General features: G+C 31.9%; 2 protein-coding genes across 7 annotated transcripts in view; both read left to right on the top strand.

Moving 5' to 3' along the window:
- Positions 1–1,927: 1,927 nt before the first annotated feature.
- Positions 1,928–7,710, top strand: ND-19 (NADH dehydrogenase [ubiquinone] 1 alpha subcomplex subunit 8). Of its 5 annotated transcripts, none has more exons than XM_016066382.4 (4): positions 1,928–2,293; positions 2,517–2,651; positions 5,317–5,492; positions 7,357–7,710. In XM_016066382.4, exons 2-4 carry the CDS (start codon positions 2,523–2,525, stop codon positions 7,583–7,585), a joined length of 534 nt encoding a protein of 177 aa, XP_015921868.1. In that variant the 5' UTR covers positions 1,928–2,293; positions 2,517–2,522; the 3' UTR covers positions 7,586–7,710. The 5 variants fall into 5 exon arrangements, with proteins under 5 accessions (XP_015921868.1, XP_015921869.1, XP_015921873.1 ...); XM_016066383.4 differs by having other exon boundaries at positions 2,172–2,302; XM_016066387.4 differs by having other exon boundaries at positions 2,283–2,414.
- A 5,381-nt stretch (positions 7,711–13,091) lies between these two features.
- Positions 13,092–16,567, top strand: part of LOC107450546 (uncharacterized) — a 28,418-nt gene continuing 24,942 nt past the window's right edge. Inside the window, exons 1-2 of one of the 2 annotated variants that reach the window (XM_016066362.4) lie at positions 13,092–13,234; positions 15,678–15,784. In XM_016066362.4, the coding sequence (XP_015921848.2) occupies positions 15,719–15,784 (66 nt within the window). In that variant the 5' untranslated portion in view covers positions 13,092–13,234; positions 15,678–15,718. The remainder of the gene's footprint in view (positions 13,235–15,677; positions 15,785–16,567) is intronic. The other variant, XM_016066363.4, reaches the window with a different exon arrangement.

A 16,567-nucleotide genomic window follows, 5' to 3' on the forward strand; every position in this document is an offset into this window, starting at 1 on the left:
GGATATGAACCTAAAACAAATTTAGGAAAATTAATATCACAACATAAATAATGTATAAGGTTCGCTTTGTTTTGAGTGTTATCCCTTATTTGGCTATATTTGTGAAAAATATCACCGTTTGTTATTTTTTGGGTAGCATCTTTCATAGCAGAGCATGCCTGCGGAGTCTTCTGAATTCATTTGTTGCTTATTTCGTTGAAAATAAAATTGAAATAACGTGTTTATTGTTGTTGTAATTCTTTTAATTCATTTACGTCGTACTAGAGCTGCACAATGGGCTATTGGCGACGGTCTGGGAAACATCTTTGAGAATAATTCGAAGATATGCCATCACAACTTAGAACCCCTGCAGAGAGGATGGCACCCCAGCTTTCGGGAGCCCAACGACCTGCACACGAAGTCGAATACTTTACCGTAGAACAGTTTAATGAGGACCAATATCGCACACCTCGATCCCTACGCAGACTGATCCAAGTGGTCACCCACCCGCAGCCAGTGATGCTTGACTTCGGTGATCTGCTGAGAACCGTGTCTTAACGATCACTCCACTGCGGGACAGCGTGTTTATTGTAAACACTGCAAGTACAATAATATTAGATGGCGCGCTTCCTTAATCTTAGCCGTGAAAATCAATCGGAAGTAGTAACCCGGAATTCTTACTATGAATTTTATCTTTTAGCGCCGTCTGTACTTAGCTTTACACGGTCAAACATCGATACTACAGGTATAGGACAAAATAATAGGAACACCTGTGAAAGAATGGGGTCGTTCTCGACCATCCAATAAGCTGCGGGCACGTGTCGCAAGAATGTGCCACCTAGTGGTGATGAAAGGCAAGGTATCGGTATAGCATTTGGCAGTGTGAGATTTGCATGAGAAAAATCTGTTTCTAGCAAAACGAGATTATGTCTGACCTCTCTGACCTTAAAAGAAACATAATAATCGGAGCTCGCCTGGCTGGAGCGTCCGTGTCCAAAATAACGAACATTGTAGGTGTTTCAAGGACCACTGTATCAAGGATTCTGTCGGCATACACAAAGTTGAGTAAGGTGTCTTCGGCGAGGCACAACAGTGGCAGGAAGTCGAAGTTGTGAGACCGTGATAGGCGGGTGTTGAAGAGGATAGTCGCTCGAAAACGTAAGACTACACTGCTGGTGATAACATCCGAGATGAATACCCACCTTCAGAGCCCTGTATCCATGAAAAGTATTCAACGGGAGTTGCATGCTGCTAACATTCATGGCAGAGTAGCTACTCCAAAACCGTTAGTTTCTGCGCGGAATGCTTTGATGAGACTACAGTGGTGCCAAGACCACCTAAAATGGACACAACTGCAATGGAAACAAGTCATCTGGTCTGAAGAATCCTCTTTTACACTATTCCAGACCACTGGACGTGTGTTCGTGTGGCAAACGCCGGCAGAAGCATTTCATGTTGACTGTCTGGTTCCAACCGTGAAACATGGAGGTGTTCTGTGATGGTGTGGAGCACTATATCTGCCCGTGGATTAGGGCCTCTCGTTGTCTTAAGGGGGGTGGTCAAAGGGGACCATTACCGAAGCATTCTTGCAGATCATCTTCCCCCTATGCTTCATACTCTCTTTCCGGGAGAACGTCCTGTGTTCCAAGATGACAACGCCCCTGTTCATACGTCTCACTGTGTTCAAACTTGGTTAAATGAGCATAATGATGAAGTGGACCATCTAACGCGGTGTCCTCAGTCCCCTGATCTCAATATCATTGAGCTTTTGTTGGGGTTTCTTGGAGAAAAAAGTCCGTTCTCGGTTTCCTCTTCCATGCACACTCTCTGAACTCGAGACAGCCCTGCAAGAGGAATGGCTGCAAATTCCAATGAACTTTGTTCAAGACTTTTATTTGTCAATCCCACGTCGAATGCAAGCTGTCATTCTGGCCTAAGGTGGCCCAACTCCTTATTAATAAAATATTTTCATATTTTCATAGGTGTTCCTATTATTTTGTCTTATACCTGTATAATTACAATGGATGCGGTATTCTTATCTGATCACTGTTGAGATTATATTAGTGATGAATTGAGGATTAGGGTGTTTTTACTGGAAAATATATTTAACCAATCAGATTCTTATATTTCCTTGACGGTGATCGGGGTAACACGGAGGCATTTAGTAACGAGAATGCTCCTTGAAACCCAGTCTTTTTCCGCTAGTAGCGCCTCTACATTGATGGAACAATTTCACCTAACGGAATAGAAACAAGCAGACTTCAATCCGGGCAGAAAGAGACATCCAAAAGTGTTTCTCAACCATATTTTGAAGGTGAAACTTGTAAATATTTACTTTTCATTACAATATGTATAATTAATTTAAGTAACGCAAAATTACGAATCGAATATCAACTCACCTATTTCTATTTGTAGATTTTATATTTTTTTCTATTGTATACATTCCAGTACAAAAATCCCCATTTTTAATTTATTTTCATTTTTGTTTAATTCCGTAGAGAAATGTATTCTAAGTTAGAAATTTTTTCTTCTTATAGGAAACTATGCCGTTTACTGAAGATTTTTATCTTCCATCTGAGGAAGAGCTGACAGTTCAGGAAGTAAACTTATCTGCTCCGTATTTAAAAGCTGGGGCACTACATTTTGGTAAATACTGTGACACACAATGTAAGGTAAAAATTTTTATTTAATGTTTCAACTCTGTAATATATTGTTTGTAGAATAAAATGTTTGATAGGACTGGCTGATGTTACGATTTCGGCATCGCCATGTATCGTCACTCTAACATCGCGATGTTTCGTTACACTAATATTTTGCATTTGGTATTGTGTAATTTCGAACTCTTGCACTTTTTGATTGATATATTGAGGCGGGTATACTATATTTGAGGGTGCCCCTTGATTCTCGCCAAGTTGTGATGTTGAAACGCAAATGTGATTCTTATTGGCTTAGATTTTAGTGTAATTTTTAAATGTTCAACGGTATATGTAATTTCAGGGGTCCGTTAGTTCTAAGTTGGTTACCGGCTGGTAAGGTTACTTTTGCTTCTGGTCAATGAGATGAAAGGTATGTGGGCAGTCATAAAAAGGTACTTTAGAAAAAACTGTCACCGCCAGTCTGGTACTACAGACGCTAATTTCGATTCGCATTTTGCCGAATTTATGTGGTGATGGAGGTACACAGATTCTATTCATGATAAATTTAGACAATATCTAACTGCTATTAGAGAATTCTGTGCACCTAAATCTGAGGATATTTAAGCTTAATGAAGAAGTGAGTTTTTTTTCTTCCTTTTCTTTCAGTGCTTACTCCATTAATTTTTTTTTCGATTCAAAATGCATTTTAATGGATTTATTAATTTTGCTTACATTGGGTTCATTGCAATTTTATAATGTTTTGTTGAAATTTTCCAATGTTTTATTGAAATATCATTATGTTTTGGCCGTCATTCCTGTTACCACGGTGCTCAGCGCAAACAGGAATGGCGCTAAACATAAGTCGCCAATTTTGCCAAGGGGCACCCTCAAGTATATTTTTACCATTGAGGCAATTATATTCTTGTAATAAACATAATTCTCAGTTACTTTACAAAAAATGTTATAAATTCGTCTAGTTAGTAGATTTTTTTTTTTAAATTAATAAATCACAGCAATGACATGATACATTGAAAATAAAAATAAAATTTGTGACTTGTGCAGACAAAATTAAGTCCGCCAATGTCATTAAATAAGTAATTATGAATATAAAAATCAAAATAAAAATGCTCATTGAGATCATTCATGAGAATCTTCATAAACAGAAAATTAAAACATAAACAGAAAGTTTGAAAACTTAAGAACAGCTGGTGCTAAATGCACGTAACTTCCCTATCACTCCTCCCCCATCTTAAAGTTAGTTCATTACTATAAATAATAAAAGAGGAAAAAGCTCTTCGCGCAAACTTGTGATCATCCATTTCATGGTCGGTAGAAGCACTCATCACACGCACTTAAAACCATCATTGTACTATCAGAACTAATGCTCATCTTCGCATGTGTAGGCGAGGATGCGTCGTGAAACATCACACTCATCTTGGTAAATCGCAATTTTCGATGCTTCGAAAAATTGCCAATCCAAACATCAGATCGGTGATGATTACATAACATCAGCATTTTTTGATAAATCGCCCAGTCCAAATGTTAAATTTAATGGTTCTGAAGGGGAGATTTCTATATTGTGATTCTGTGGCAGAATAATCGCCAAGTCTTGGCAACTTCCAACAAAACATCACAAAGGGACAAACCCAAAAGGTATAACTCGTAGCTACCACTGCAAGGAAATATCTTCATGTTTTTTTTAACAAAAAAATTTGCAAGTTTAAAATCTATTTGTCACTTTGGCTATTGTAGTTTTAGCGCAACAGATCACGATACAGAAATATCCCCGCACTAAAATTACTATATTTATTAATTTTTTACAATTTACATTAAAAATTTGGCTTGTATGTTTTCAATTGCGATATTCAACTTCAGGTACACTGAGCTGGTAGAAAAAAAATAGTGTGCGATTGTACAAAAATTTAAATGCTTCACTGACTTGAAATATAAAATAAGTTTAAGCAGTTTGGGATTTCAGACTGTGAAAAAATTTTGAGAATTCAAAACTGAAATTATTCCACTGTATGTGAAAGCATATAAATATATTTCCCCTCATTTTGAAGTAATTCAACTGTGTTAAAAACCTATAGAGTGAATATCTCTGTATTGTGAATTGGAATGCCAACTACAATCACCAAGAGGCCCAATGGATTCTAAACTTGTAATTTTTATTGAAAAAAGTAATATGTAAAGTTTGTGTGTAGGTGGCTACGAGTTAGACCCATCGAGCTGGCCTTTTTACTGTGTTGTTGATTTTTTTTCCCCTTTTTGGTTTCTTGCAAACTGCTGCCCAGAAGTTGTCAAGACTTGCCGTAATTTTGAAGCAAGGTCCTTATTCAAATATCTTATCCCCATCAACATTATTTTTTAATTCAATTAATGACAGCCGTGGTGGCTTGGGGGATAGAACGTTCGTCTCCCAACTAGGTGAGCCAAATTTGAATATTCAGCTCATGGCTCGCACCAACCATAGTAATGTTATAATAAATGTTTTGATTTTAATATTCTTTCAACATAATCAGTAGACAAATTGTGTATTTTTGTTTAAGTTTTTTTTTTCTCTGGATACCACTTCACTGTTAAACTTTTTTTTTCTTGTACTGCTCCAATACCAAGTGTGGTTCCTTCTTTGTAATGATTTATCAAATTTTTTTTTTTTTTTTTTTTTTTGTAATAAAAGTTTTATGATGAAAAATTCTAGGAATTTATGCTTTGTCGTAAAGAAGAAAATGACCCAAGAAGGTGTTTGAAAGAGGGCAAAGAGGTAACAGCATGTGGCTTAGAATTTTTTCAAAAAGTAAAGCAACACTGTAAAGATGAGTTTAATGACTATGCTGATTGTATCCAGTGGTACAGCCCTCATATGACAATTCAAGAGTAAGTTAATTTTATTTGCTCAAGTTTTTTTTTTTTTAATTATTTATTTTATCAAATCCAATGAAACATGTTATCTTATGTAATAAAATTGGCCAAAACCTTCGTAGTTTAATCACCAGGGGTCTGTCTAGGGTTTTTTTAAAGAGGTACCTATTTTGTGAAAATTTAGACATAATTTGTGAAATTTAAGAATTGTATTAACAAATCAACACAAAAATATGGTAAAAAAGGTAAATATTTTCAAAAATATTTAAATATTTTTCGAAAATATGTTAAAAGTATTTTGTGAAGCATGAAGCTACCGTTTTTCTTAAAATTGAATTTGTGAAACTACTGTTTTTACCAAAATTTAATTTGTGAAACTACCTCTTAACGGCAGTAAATTTGCCCTGGACAGGCCCCTGATCACCTATCTATTTTATATGTTGACCCCTAAAATAAATCAAGTCTGCCTAGAGGTGTTTTTGGTTGAGGCTTTATAAAACCTGACTTGAACAGTAATTGTTCTGCAAATTTTCTATGCTATTGTGTTATAAATATCACTAAATTGATGAAGTAGTATTATTAAAAATTAACCTTAATTCATGAGTTGACCACATAGGAAATCTATTAATGGCTTTTATGTGGAGATCTATTAGTTTTTAAAAATCAATGTCACAAAATATATATATCAAGTTGAATATTTATAAATATACTATCAAGTTGAAATTAATTTGATAAGTCTTTTAATTGCTTAAATGTTCTTGTGTACTGATATTTTAAGAAATTATTTATTTCAGTTAAAAACAGGCATGCATCACTAATTAGTAATGAAAAAGAACTGTATGATGTATATCAGAATAACATGTTTAAAAAGAAACTAATCCACTTCAATAAATTAACCACCTATCAAAGATAATCACTAATGCAATGTACAGCTAATGTGAATAATTTCCACTAGTTACACAGCATAATATTTCAAGGCTCAAAAGGAGGGTTAAGAGGCTTTGCATATTACTTCTATGTAAATTGGTTTAAGGATCAGAAAAATATTTGTTACATCAAGAATTTCAAATTTGATATTCATCACAGTAAAAAATAACAGTACATCTTAATTCTGAGTGACTTAATGTTTCCTGTATAGCTATTATTTGACCCTATGCATGCATTATGACCCTATGCATATGTGAAACATTTTCACACAGCTTTTGTTATGCTCCTTTTCTGAAAAATATATTTTCTATATCATATATTTAATAAAAAAGAAGAAAAAAATCTTGTTTTGTGAAGTAAATTTATTTATTGATTAACAGATAATAATTACTTATTTCTTATGTTTACTTTATTCGATGTCTCTAAAATAGTGATTCTCAACCACTGTCTCACCAAATATTAGAAATGATAGAATAAAAATTATAATGCTTTTTTAATATATTTTTATTTATTCTTTCCTGAATAGTCTTATAACCAAAAATCTAAGTCAGAAATCTATTCATAAAATTTTTTGATAGCAGGGAATCGATCCACGAAAAAATATTTTGCACTAATAATTATTCTATAGTCTTTGACTATTCTGTCATCTTTTTTATTTAATTATTTAAAAAATAATAATAATCGTATAAGATATTATTTGTAACAAACTATGTATAAGACAAACATTTATTTATTTTAATTTTTTTTCTTTAGGATATTTAATATTTTTTGTCCAAAAGCAAATGGAAAAAATAAAAACTAGAAACTATTTTACTATCGAGGGTAATTATATTGTGGCGAGAAACATAATAAATATCCAGTTTCTATAAATTTATTGATTACTGTTTTAAGCACAATTATATGAACTTTGTATTTTATATAAAATACAATACACATGATTATTTTATTTTAGTTGCAGAAAATCCCAATTCAAACTGGATAAATGCATGCTAGAGAAGTTGGGTGTAGAAAGACCATATCTTGGTTATTTTTCTGGTATCTTGACCCATAAGACAGACAGACCAAGACCTGGACCTCCACTACCTCGTAAAGAATATAAAGATGATCGTCCATCTTTACCTGATGATTATCCCAGGGAGAAAGTAACCAAATTTGGTTCTGCAGCATCTATATTCCATTAATTATAATTCTGTTTTCTAGAATAAAGTATGTTAGGGTCTTAAAATTTGATTCTAGAATAATTACGAATGCAGAACATCTTTTCCTGTTCTTTCTTATTGTAAAAATAAACGTATTGAAAATTGAATTATTTGTCCATTGTGATCTCACACTTCTTTACTGTAAGACTTTCATTGTATTTTTGTCTGAGTAAATGTACAGTTTTACTTTTCTAATCGCACAGCTTTGTTCCGTATAAAAATATTTATTAAATTATAACAAAATATTTTAGAATTTCGATTATCTATCTAAACCCCTTTCATCTGAATATCTCTCTGGTAAGCAAATTAAGGATTTTTTTCTTTCCAACATGCAGCCCAATATTTAATATGAGAATGCCATCATAATTCAATTATGAGAACTTTAAAATAAAAAAAAAGTATTGTATGACTTCACATAATTGATCATTTTATGGAGCAAACTTTTTTTTTTTATTGCTTGTGAAAGTATTTTTTTTTTTTGTTAGTAGTTGGTGTTGGTTGCTTGGGTTCTACTAAAGACCTTGAAAACTTTTTTTTTTTTAATTTCCATTATTTCTTGTATGATTTAGTTTCGGTTTCTACTTCTGCTAAAAAGAAGCATTTTATCTTTTTTCTTCAAAATAATAATGATATAGTAGTGCAAACAGAATCAGCAAATGAATTACAAAGCTTGTAAATTAATATAAATCAATTAAATCGGGTAGTAATTCGGAATTGGGCGCTGCTTTGTCGAATATTTATTAAAGAATATAAATATTCGACACTAACTGAGACAATAATCCAGTAAATGATCAATTTTAAAGTTAAAGATATTTATACCTGTTTGGCAAAAATATATTTATGGAATGATCATTTTACATTTAAAATTTTTAGTTCACTATTAATACTATTATTTAAAAGAAGAAAAAAACTTTATTTTCGGAATATATTAAAAAAAAAAAAAATTTAAAGAAAAATGTTGCTTCTATAATCCAAGTATTTTGACTATTCAAAGTGGGTCAGGTCCAAAATATTTATGGTAATTGAGGTTCTATTGATATCAATCTTAAAGAATTCTATTGTTAAAATATTTGAAATCATTGTCTTAAACAAATTATATATATACGCAACCTTCTGTGCAGCAGGAGTCACCGAAAATCTTGTCAATTTTGATATTTCTTTAACTTCTCTAAATAATTTTACAATAACCTGATATTTCTATGCTATGTATCTGAAAATAGATAAGATCGCATATGTATAAAAATAAAACAATGCAGGCAAAGGAAAAACAAAGATGTTCGATGCTTTATATGTATATGTAATAGAAACGTTTATTTTACTTTTCGTTTTGGCTCTCTTAAGAAGGACACAGAAGAGGAGAGACCATTTTTGTAAAAGTGAATGAATTTGTAATTAAAGTCTGCAGTGAAAAAAATTGGCATTTCGAAGTGTCTACAGTCTCAAACAAAAAGATTCTTTAGGGGTATCAGTTAATTTCCACTTCTTTTTTTTTTAAGTAATTCATATTCGTTAATATCACGCAGCAAAATTTTATCTTAAAAATTAGTTAGCCAAAAAATCCTTGATGACTATCAAATTCGAAATCACGATTACGAAAAATTTTTGCGTCCTGCATTTGCACAAACAGTGCGAAAGCGATGGTCCAGGGGAAAATTGGATTTCTATCCAAAGTTCAGCTAAGTAGCAACGAACGTGTAACATTTTCTCATTGCATGATGCATCGAAAGGCCCTGGTGCTATCCGCCGAATTAGATGTTGCTTCGAGATATGTTAAAGAAGTGAACTTTATTAAAAGGCGGTTTACTTTCAAGTCTTTGTCAAATTCTGAATATGAAAACTTACTATTAGAGGCAGTGTTAAAGTGGCTTTCAAGAAACTGCAGTTTAAAAAGTTTGTATTGAAATTAAACGATGCAAGTACTTCTCTTTCTAACTGACCAAAAATCTGATTTTCGCTAATTTTTTCCATTATGAATTTTGGCTATAAAAATATGTTATTTAAGTGATATACAGTACAGAACCCGTTATCCGGAAATCAAAAAACCGGAACGAAATTCGATAAATTTTCCCGCCATTTTTAAAAAAAAAAATTTTTTTTTCCTCATAAGATTTTAGGATTTTTCTTTCTTTTTTGAAAGATGTTTACCTTACCATCATTTTGGAAATAATCATTAGTGTATTACTCCATCGTTTTTTCTTTTTAAGATTATTTCCAACAAAAAAAATGTTTTTAGTTGGGTTTAACAATAAAAAAAACGGCTTTTTGTAGCGAATCAGAATACCGTCAAAATCAGTTATCCGGAATAGCGATGGTCCCGATCGTTCCGGATAATCAGTTCCCTACTGTATTTGAAAAATTAAACGAACTAAATTTGTCACTTCAAGGAAAAAGTTGCAACATATTCCAGTAAAATAATGATCCCTTTATTATGAAAATTACCTTTCAAAAGTCATCGGGGAAAATGGTTCATCAGAAGTGTTTGACTTAATAAATGAATTATGTGTAAGGAATCATCAAAAAAAAATTTTTGTTAAAAGTTATAAATGAACATCTTCAACATCTTGTCATTTTTTAGTGTTGAAGAACTTATATGCATTGTGTGAAACCATTCGGAATTAATGTGGAAAACATTACTCGTTTGCCAATTAAACCACAGCAGGAACACTCCTAGTGTTTTGGAGTTGAAAATTGATTTTAATGCGAAATTCTTAATAGATATTTGACTAGGAGTTGGTAAGAAATTTCCAACGACTTCTAAAACTGCCATAAACTTTTTTTTACTTTTTTTATACGACATATTTGTGTGAGGAGACATTCTCGTCTCTAAGCAACACCGGGAAATCAAATCGAAAGAATATTGAAGTGCTTCGTCCTGAGGTTTCGACTATTTTGCCAAGATATGATAATCTAATTAAAAACAAACCTTCTCATTTATACTTAATCCTCGCATTCGCTCTGTAAGATCGTTTTCTTAGTCGTGGCCTTTCTAGTGGCTACGCTTAATGGACAGACTATAGTTAACGTTTGAATTTACCTAAATAAATTTATTTTTTTTATTATTGTATGTTTGTTTGATGTTTTAAAAATTAAAGACCTAGTATATTTCAGTACAGGTCAAGAAACTTAACAATTTCGCTGTTTCATTCACGCGAGTGTTGGATTTGCATGATGCTTTCAAGGGTCCTGCAAAATTTTCGTAAATATTATGGTGTATCCACCCCGAAAAAGTTGAAGAAACCCTGCTGTAGAGCAACACAACTTAGAGGGATTCTACTTAATTGCCTTTAAAGTGTAAAGACAATTTTTTTTATATTTTTTATCGAATGTTGTGTGCTTCTCTTCCGACAGCTGTATTCTTCCATTGCAGTTTCGGCAATCTAAATCCTTTTTTAGAAGTTTATTAGCAAAATATGTATGTCTCTTTTTTATGTTGTGACTTGTAAATTTATTTTTTATAGAAAAAATAAAAGAAAATTCCTTTAAATTGGAATTTGTTTATAAAAATGGAAAATAAATTCACAAGAAAATTTACCTTAAATGCTATTAAATTTGCTTGATGTTCAAGTAATAGGAAGAATTTCCAACATAATGTGAAAATGATCTGTGATCTAAAAAGTACTCTGAAATATTTTATTTAAAAGTCATTTTATAACATGAGAAACTATTTGAAAATTGACTCCGTTTCAAATTTATTTTCTTATCTAAAATATTTCTTTTGGAATAAAATATACTCCAATATTTTTTCAGTGTATATTTTATTCTATTCTAATTTTGATACTATTTGGTTAGCTGGCTCAAAGAAATTCAACTATTTTTCTTTTATTTAATTTTTTGAATGTCTATTTTGTTGAGTGTAAAAAAAAATAGTATAAAAAATATAGTAAAATAAGAAAAAATTTTGTAAAGTTCTACATTTTTGGGCGATTTTTTGTTTGCGTCTGGCTAACTGAAAAGTACATTAAATTTTTTTAATTTGCTATTATTTTATTGTTTTTTACGCATTGCATATGAAAAGGTACTTTAAAATTTAACAACCATTTTTGCACTTTCAAGTTTTTCCGCCATACTTTTAGAACTAGGTTAGTTTTAAAGTTTTTGCAATGCTGTTTGTAAAGCTTATTTACCCAAAAGCAATTTCGTGAGGAAGAAAAAAAGAGCTTTATTTATAAATAAATCTGACTCTTGTTCCGATACTACAGAATTATCTTTATCAGTGCCTTTTTTTTTTTCTTTACTGCTTTTATTTCTTTACCTCAGCTCTAACGAATGTAATTCTTGAGTTGAGTGCTGAACCAAAACAATTGAACCTATTCACTATCCATTTGTTAACTATACTTGCATTCTTATCACTTCTTCTTTTCAATAGTTCTCTAAGTAGGTTAGAGAATATAGTTTTACAATATAGTACCACAGACTGAATAGCTTAAAAATTCTATTCCTCTTAAGATTTGAGGATTTATATAATTTTGAGTAACTCTTTTAATAAGGAATTTATTTTATAACCGTCGTTCAACTCCGTATCCTTGTAATTTTGAACCCAATCCAGAAGACAAGGGAACTTCTGAATCAACTATTAGGAGAAATTTGCCTTCGTGCACGACTTTTTGAGGGAACTAACCCGCATTAGCGTTACATGGAGAGAAGAACCACACGGTTAGCCTGACGGCAAAGGGACTCTAATCCACGATCCGTCTACCACTGAGGATATTTTACGTCAGCACTGTAGACGGGTGCGAAATTCATATCATCCAGCCATTGCCTCATTGGAAGCGCTATCCCCTGAGCCATCACAGCTCTAATGAAGACTTTAATTAAAGAAAATTGCAACAGTACGGAAATTTGGCTTTTTACCTTAAATAAAATGCTATTTTAGGAAATACCACGATTGGAATAGGTCAACAAAAATCAAGATGTCTTCCTCCCCCTCATAAAGTTCCATTAGTATTACCTCCTTCAAGTTATACAAACGATTAGTGAACACATGAGATGTAGAGTTTAACGGAACAAAAACCGAAATTGGCCTTATAGCTCTAAATACAAACGGTACAATATACTATAGCTTACAAAACTGAATAAGAAGGAAAAAAAAGACCTTATTAGTTCTTCAATCTACGAATAATAAGAAACAAATTATTGTATAAGAAATCATTCTCAAGAGACTAAACTTTGCCCTTGTTACGAGAAAGTGCGCTGAAGGAACAAATTAAGCAATCTTTTTACTCAATTTGCCCAAAATCACATGATCTCTATAAAATCGTCGAATAGGTAACAATCAACCAAAAAAAAATGAAGTTACAGTAATTTTTCAAGGTAATCTCTTTTGAATGAAAAGAAAAATACTATACCCTGGTCAAAAAATTAGGAAGGAATTAACTATATGTACCGTATAATTTTTAAAAAATACTGAAAATAATTTAATGTGAAATAAATTACGAATTATTTATTTTTGAAATTATCAATTTAAATTTATTTTATTGTAACTTTTTATTCTTCAACTGTGGCATTATTACCGTTAAATTAAAAAATAAAATATGCAATTACCTAATTTTTAACAACATACTTTCAAATTTAAAAGAAGAAAATATATATTTCTTATAATTTTCCCTTGTCTTAAAGCTTTGTAAACTGCTTGTAAGTACTTTTTTTAAAATCGTAAGTTCTTAAAATGATGTTTGAAGCATTTTTTTTCTGTGCATGTAAGCAAGTTTTAACAAAAACTCCCATGAAAATATTATATCAGCGCATTAAATTATTTTTTAAATGTAAGAATCAAAATTAAAAATTACATTTTTTATTTTAAAAAAATTTGAAATCAGATTAGTAATTTAGTTTGAAAAAATAATTTAAGTGTTATATCATTTTAAAAAATATATATTGGGCAGAATAGCGAGAAATATTGCGTTGATGTTCAATGGCAAGTAAAAATACAGAGTTTATTTTCAAAATTTGCTGTGAAGTTACAAATATAATTACGAGATTTAATCGATGTTTAATTCAGTTGCGTTTGGAATTACTAAGAAATCGTTTTCTTTTATGTACTCAAAAAAAAAAAAAAAAAATCCTTCGCCGAAAAGTGCAAAAGAAACCAAAATTTGGTATTTATATCTGATTTACGATTCCATTATTGGGAGTTATTTTCAGTACTTCCATTCCGAACAGCCATAGAAATATCGCCATAAATAGGTACTACTGGTATTGTTGTAATAGATGCTGTTGTGTTGTAATAGTTACCTGATGTAATAATATAGGTACTGTGGTTATAAGTTTCTTTAGGTCCCTGAAACACATAAGTATTACATTTGTTTCTGCGAAGAAAGTTATTCTTTGCTTAATCAATTCTCAAACCATAAAAAATTGAAAACTTCATTATTAATCGTTTAGTACTTGAAAACATAAATATCAACCGCATTTCAAACACTGATCAGTACTTATCCATTGCCTGGATATCAGATGAAAGCCCTTGCACTAAAATAGTCGCCAAGTTTTTAAAATATTAATGATTATTACCACTAAGTTATCAAATTTAATTTTAGCGATTGATAAAAAAAATTTGCAATTTTATGCGAGCTGTATGAATTTATTTTTCTTCCCTTCATTATTGTAAGTTAAATTAAATGTAATAAAAGTACACTCAGGGTCAAATAAGGTAAATCTATCTAAGTAAGCTAAGAAAAAAGTGGTTATTATTATATAGTAAGCTTTTTTTAATTACCTTTTGAATTTACATGCACAATCTCAGTCACCATGGTTACTTCTGTAGCGTATCTACCACTACAAAATTACAACTACAATTCACTAGTACATAAGACATGTTAACTCGACTCTATGTCGGGGTACCTTTTCATAGATGACGGTTGACATGGTCTAATACTCATCTCCCCACATTGGTGACCCGGACGTGATGGGAACACGCCTACCTAGACAATAACGCCAACTTCGATGGATGATCCACATTGAACAGTTGACTTGTGACTGTGACATTATCCACCTTCTCGCACTGTTGCTACTCAGTCTCGTCTCGATCATGCACAACGTCGGCATGCATACTTGTGATTACTCGACTGCTAACGGCAACAGAGGAGCGACTACGACCGTGAAGTTAATACACCTCTCACATTCAGCACTAAAAAAAATACGGTAATCTTAATACAGCTCTCCCAGCTTCTCACAAAACAGCAATGAATCAACTGTGGTATTCGTTCATCGAATTCTATCACAGATATAATTCTAGTGGGGGAGTACTGTAGCGTATCTACCACTACAAAATTACAACTACAATTCACTAATACATAAGACATGTTAACTCGACTGTATGTCGGGGTACCTTTTCATAGATGACGGTTGACATGGTCTAATACTCCTCTCCCCACACTTCTAATTAAGAAATTCAACACCTTCCTAACACATAGCCATTTGCAATATATCACACAATAGTAAATTTTAAAAAACCCGCGCATAAAATGAGGTTGTTTTGAAACAACCAAGTTTTATATGAGTAGTGTTCCGCTTATTAGTCGTGCAACGATATTTATGTGATAGCATATTTATTGATGATAACGATATACGATAGTTTATATGAGTAGTGTTATATAGAGTGTTCCGTAATAACTGTGCTTAACAAATTTTGAGAGCCTGCAAGAAGTACAAAGTATGCATATTAGGAGTAAGAAATTCATTCCTAGGCTAGGGAAAAACAAAAACATCAATAAAAAGAAATACGAAATCACTATTGAGTAAAACGGGATCAAAACGTCAAAAAAGTTTAGTAGTTGCATGAATCTTATGGTTCCGAATAAACACTTCCGCATCCTTTCAACTTCCTCGGCAATCAAATGAATCTTTTAATCTCGCTTTGGTTATTAAACCAAAGTATGATTCGACATTTTTTAGTTTCATTTTCCTTTCTTTTTTTTATTTATTTAATATGGATTCGCTACCCTTAATATTATATTTGTCTTTACTTCATGAAAAAAACAAAATTTTAAAATATATATTAAGGGTGGTGATTACGAAACACCTTGCACATAATTCTATTTAATGACTGTCCGAGTCAACCCAACTTTTCTTATGGCAGAGACTGAAAACTTGTTGAGACGATATTAGGAAAAGCCAGGGATGTCAAAGACTGACCGGGAAGAATTTCACTCGCGTTGTGACGCTTGCGACTATCAAAAACTTAAAGTAAGTTAAAACCATTTGGATTTTTTTATGGAGTCTTCAAGATTGTTATGTATCAGCATTCTGATATGGGCCATTCAAATATTACGTAAGCACCTAACAGCGGGAGGGGTTTCTGATTTGCTTATTTTTGCTGACAAGGGGGGGGGGTCTGAGCACTGCTTACGTAAGACATTAAACTCTCCTTATTTTCATAAAAAGCAAAGTAAAATACATAAAAAAATTACTCGTGAAATTTGGGAAAAGAAAAAATTGGAAAGGGATTCAAAGGTCAAGAGTATTGAACTCAAAAGATTTCTAAAGAATGTATTCGACTCAAAGTTCTCTAAAATGAATAAAAAGCAAAACCCTTTTTTAATGAACCTTGAAACTTTGTTTAACGGAAGCTTTTTATTCGAATTTAATCCTGAAATTAGATTGCTACAGTCAAAGTGAAAGCAAAAACCGGAAAAGGTGCTGCAACTTCCTTACGTAAGCATGGAAGGGGGTTGTGATTTGCTTATTTTTGCAGACAAAGGAAAACGGGGAGTCCAAAATTATCAAAAATATATTTACGTATCATTTGAACGGCCCTAGTGAGATCCTAATAACAATTATAACTTTTACGTGTATTCTAAACTCAGATATTTCAAATTGGTGTTGAATCACAATATCGTTTAAATTTGCTGAAACCTTAATATGATGAAATGTTGAACCCTATTAACATATAAAATGAACCAGTTTAAACTTGATTACACAACACTATGATTCAATATGGTTGGTAGCATTAAATTTAAATGGTAGTTT

Source organism: Parasteatoda tepidariorum, chromosome 7 (assembly GCF_982258835.1).
Source record: "Parasteatoda tepidariorum strain Cologne lab strain chromosome 7, Ptep-v5.0, whole genome shotgun sequence".
Lineage (NCBI taxonomy): Eukaryota > Metazoa > Arthropoda > Arachnida > Araneae > Theridiidae > Parasteatoda > Parasteatoda tepidariorum.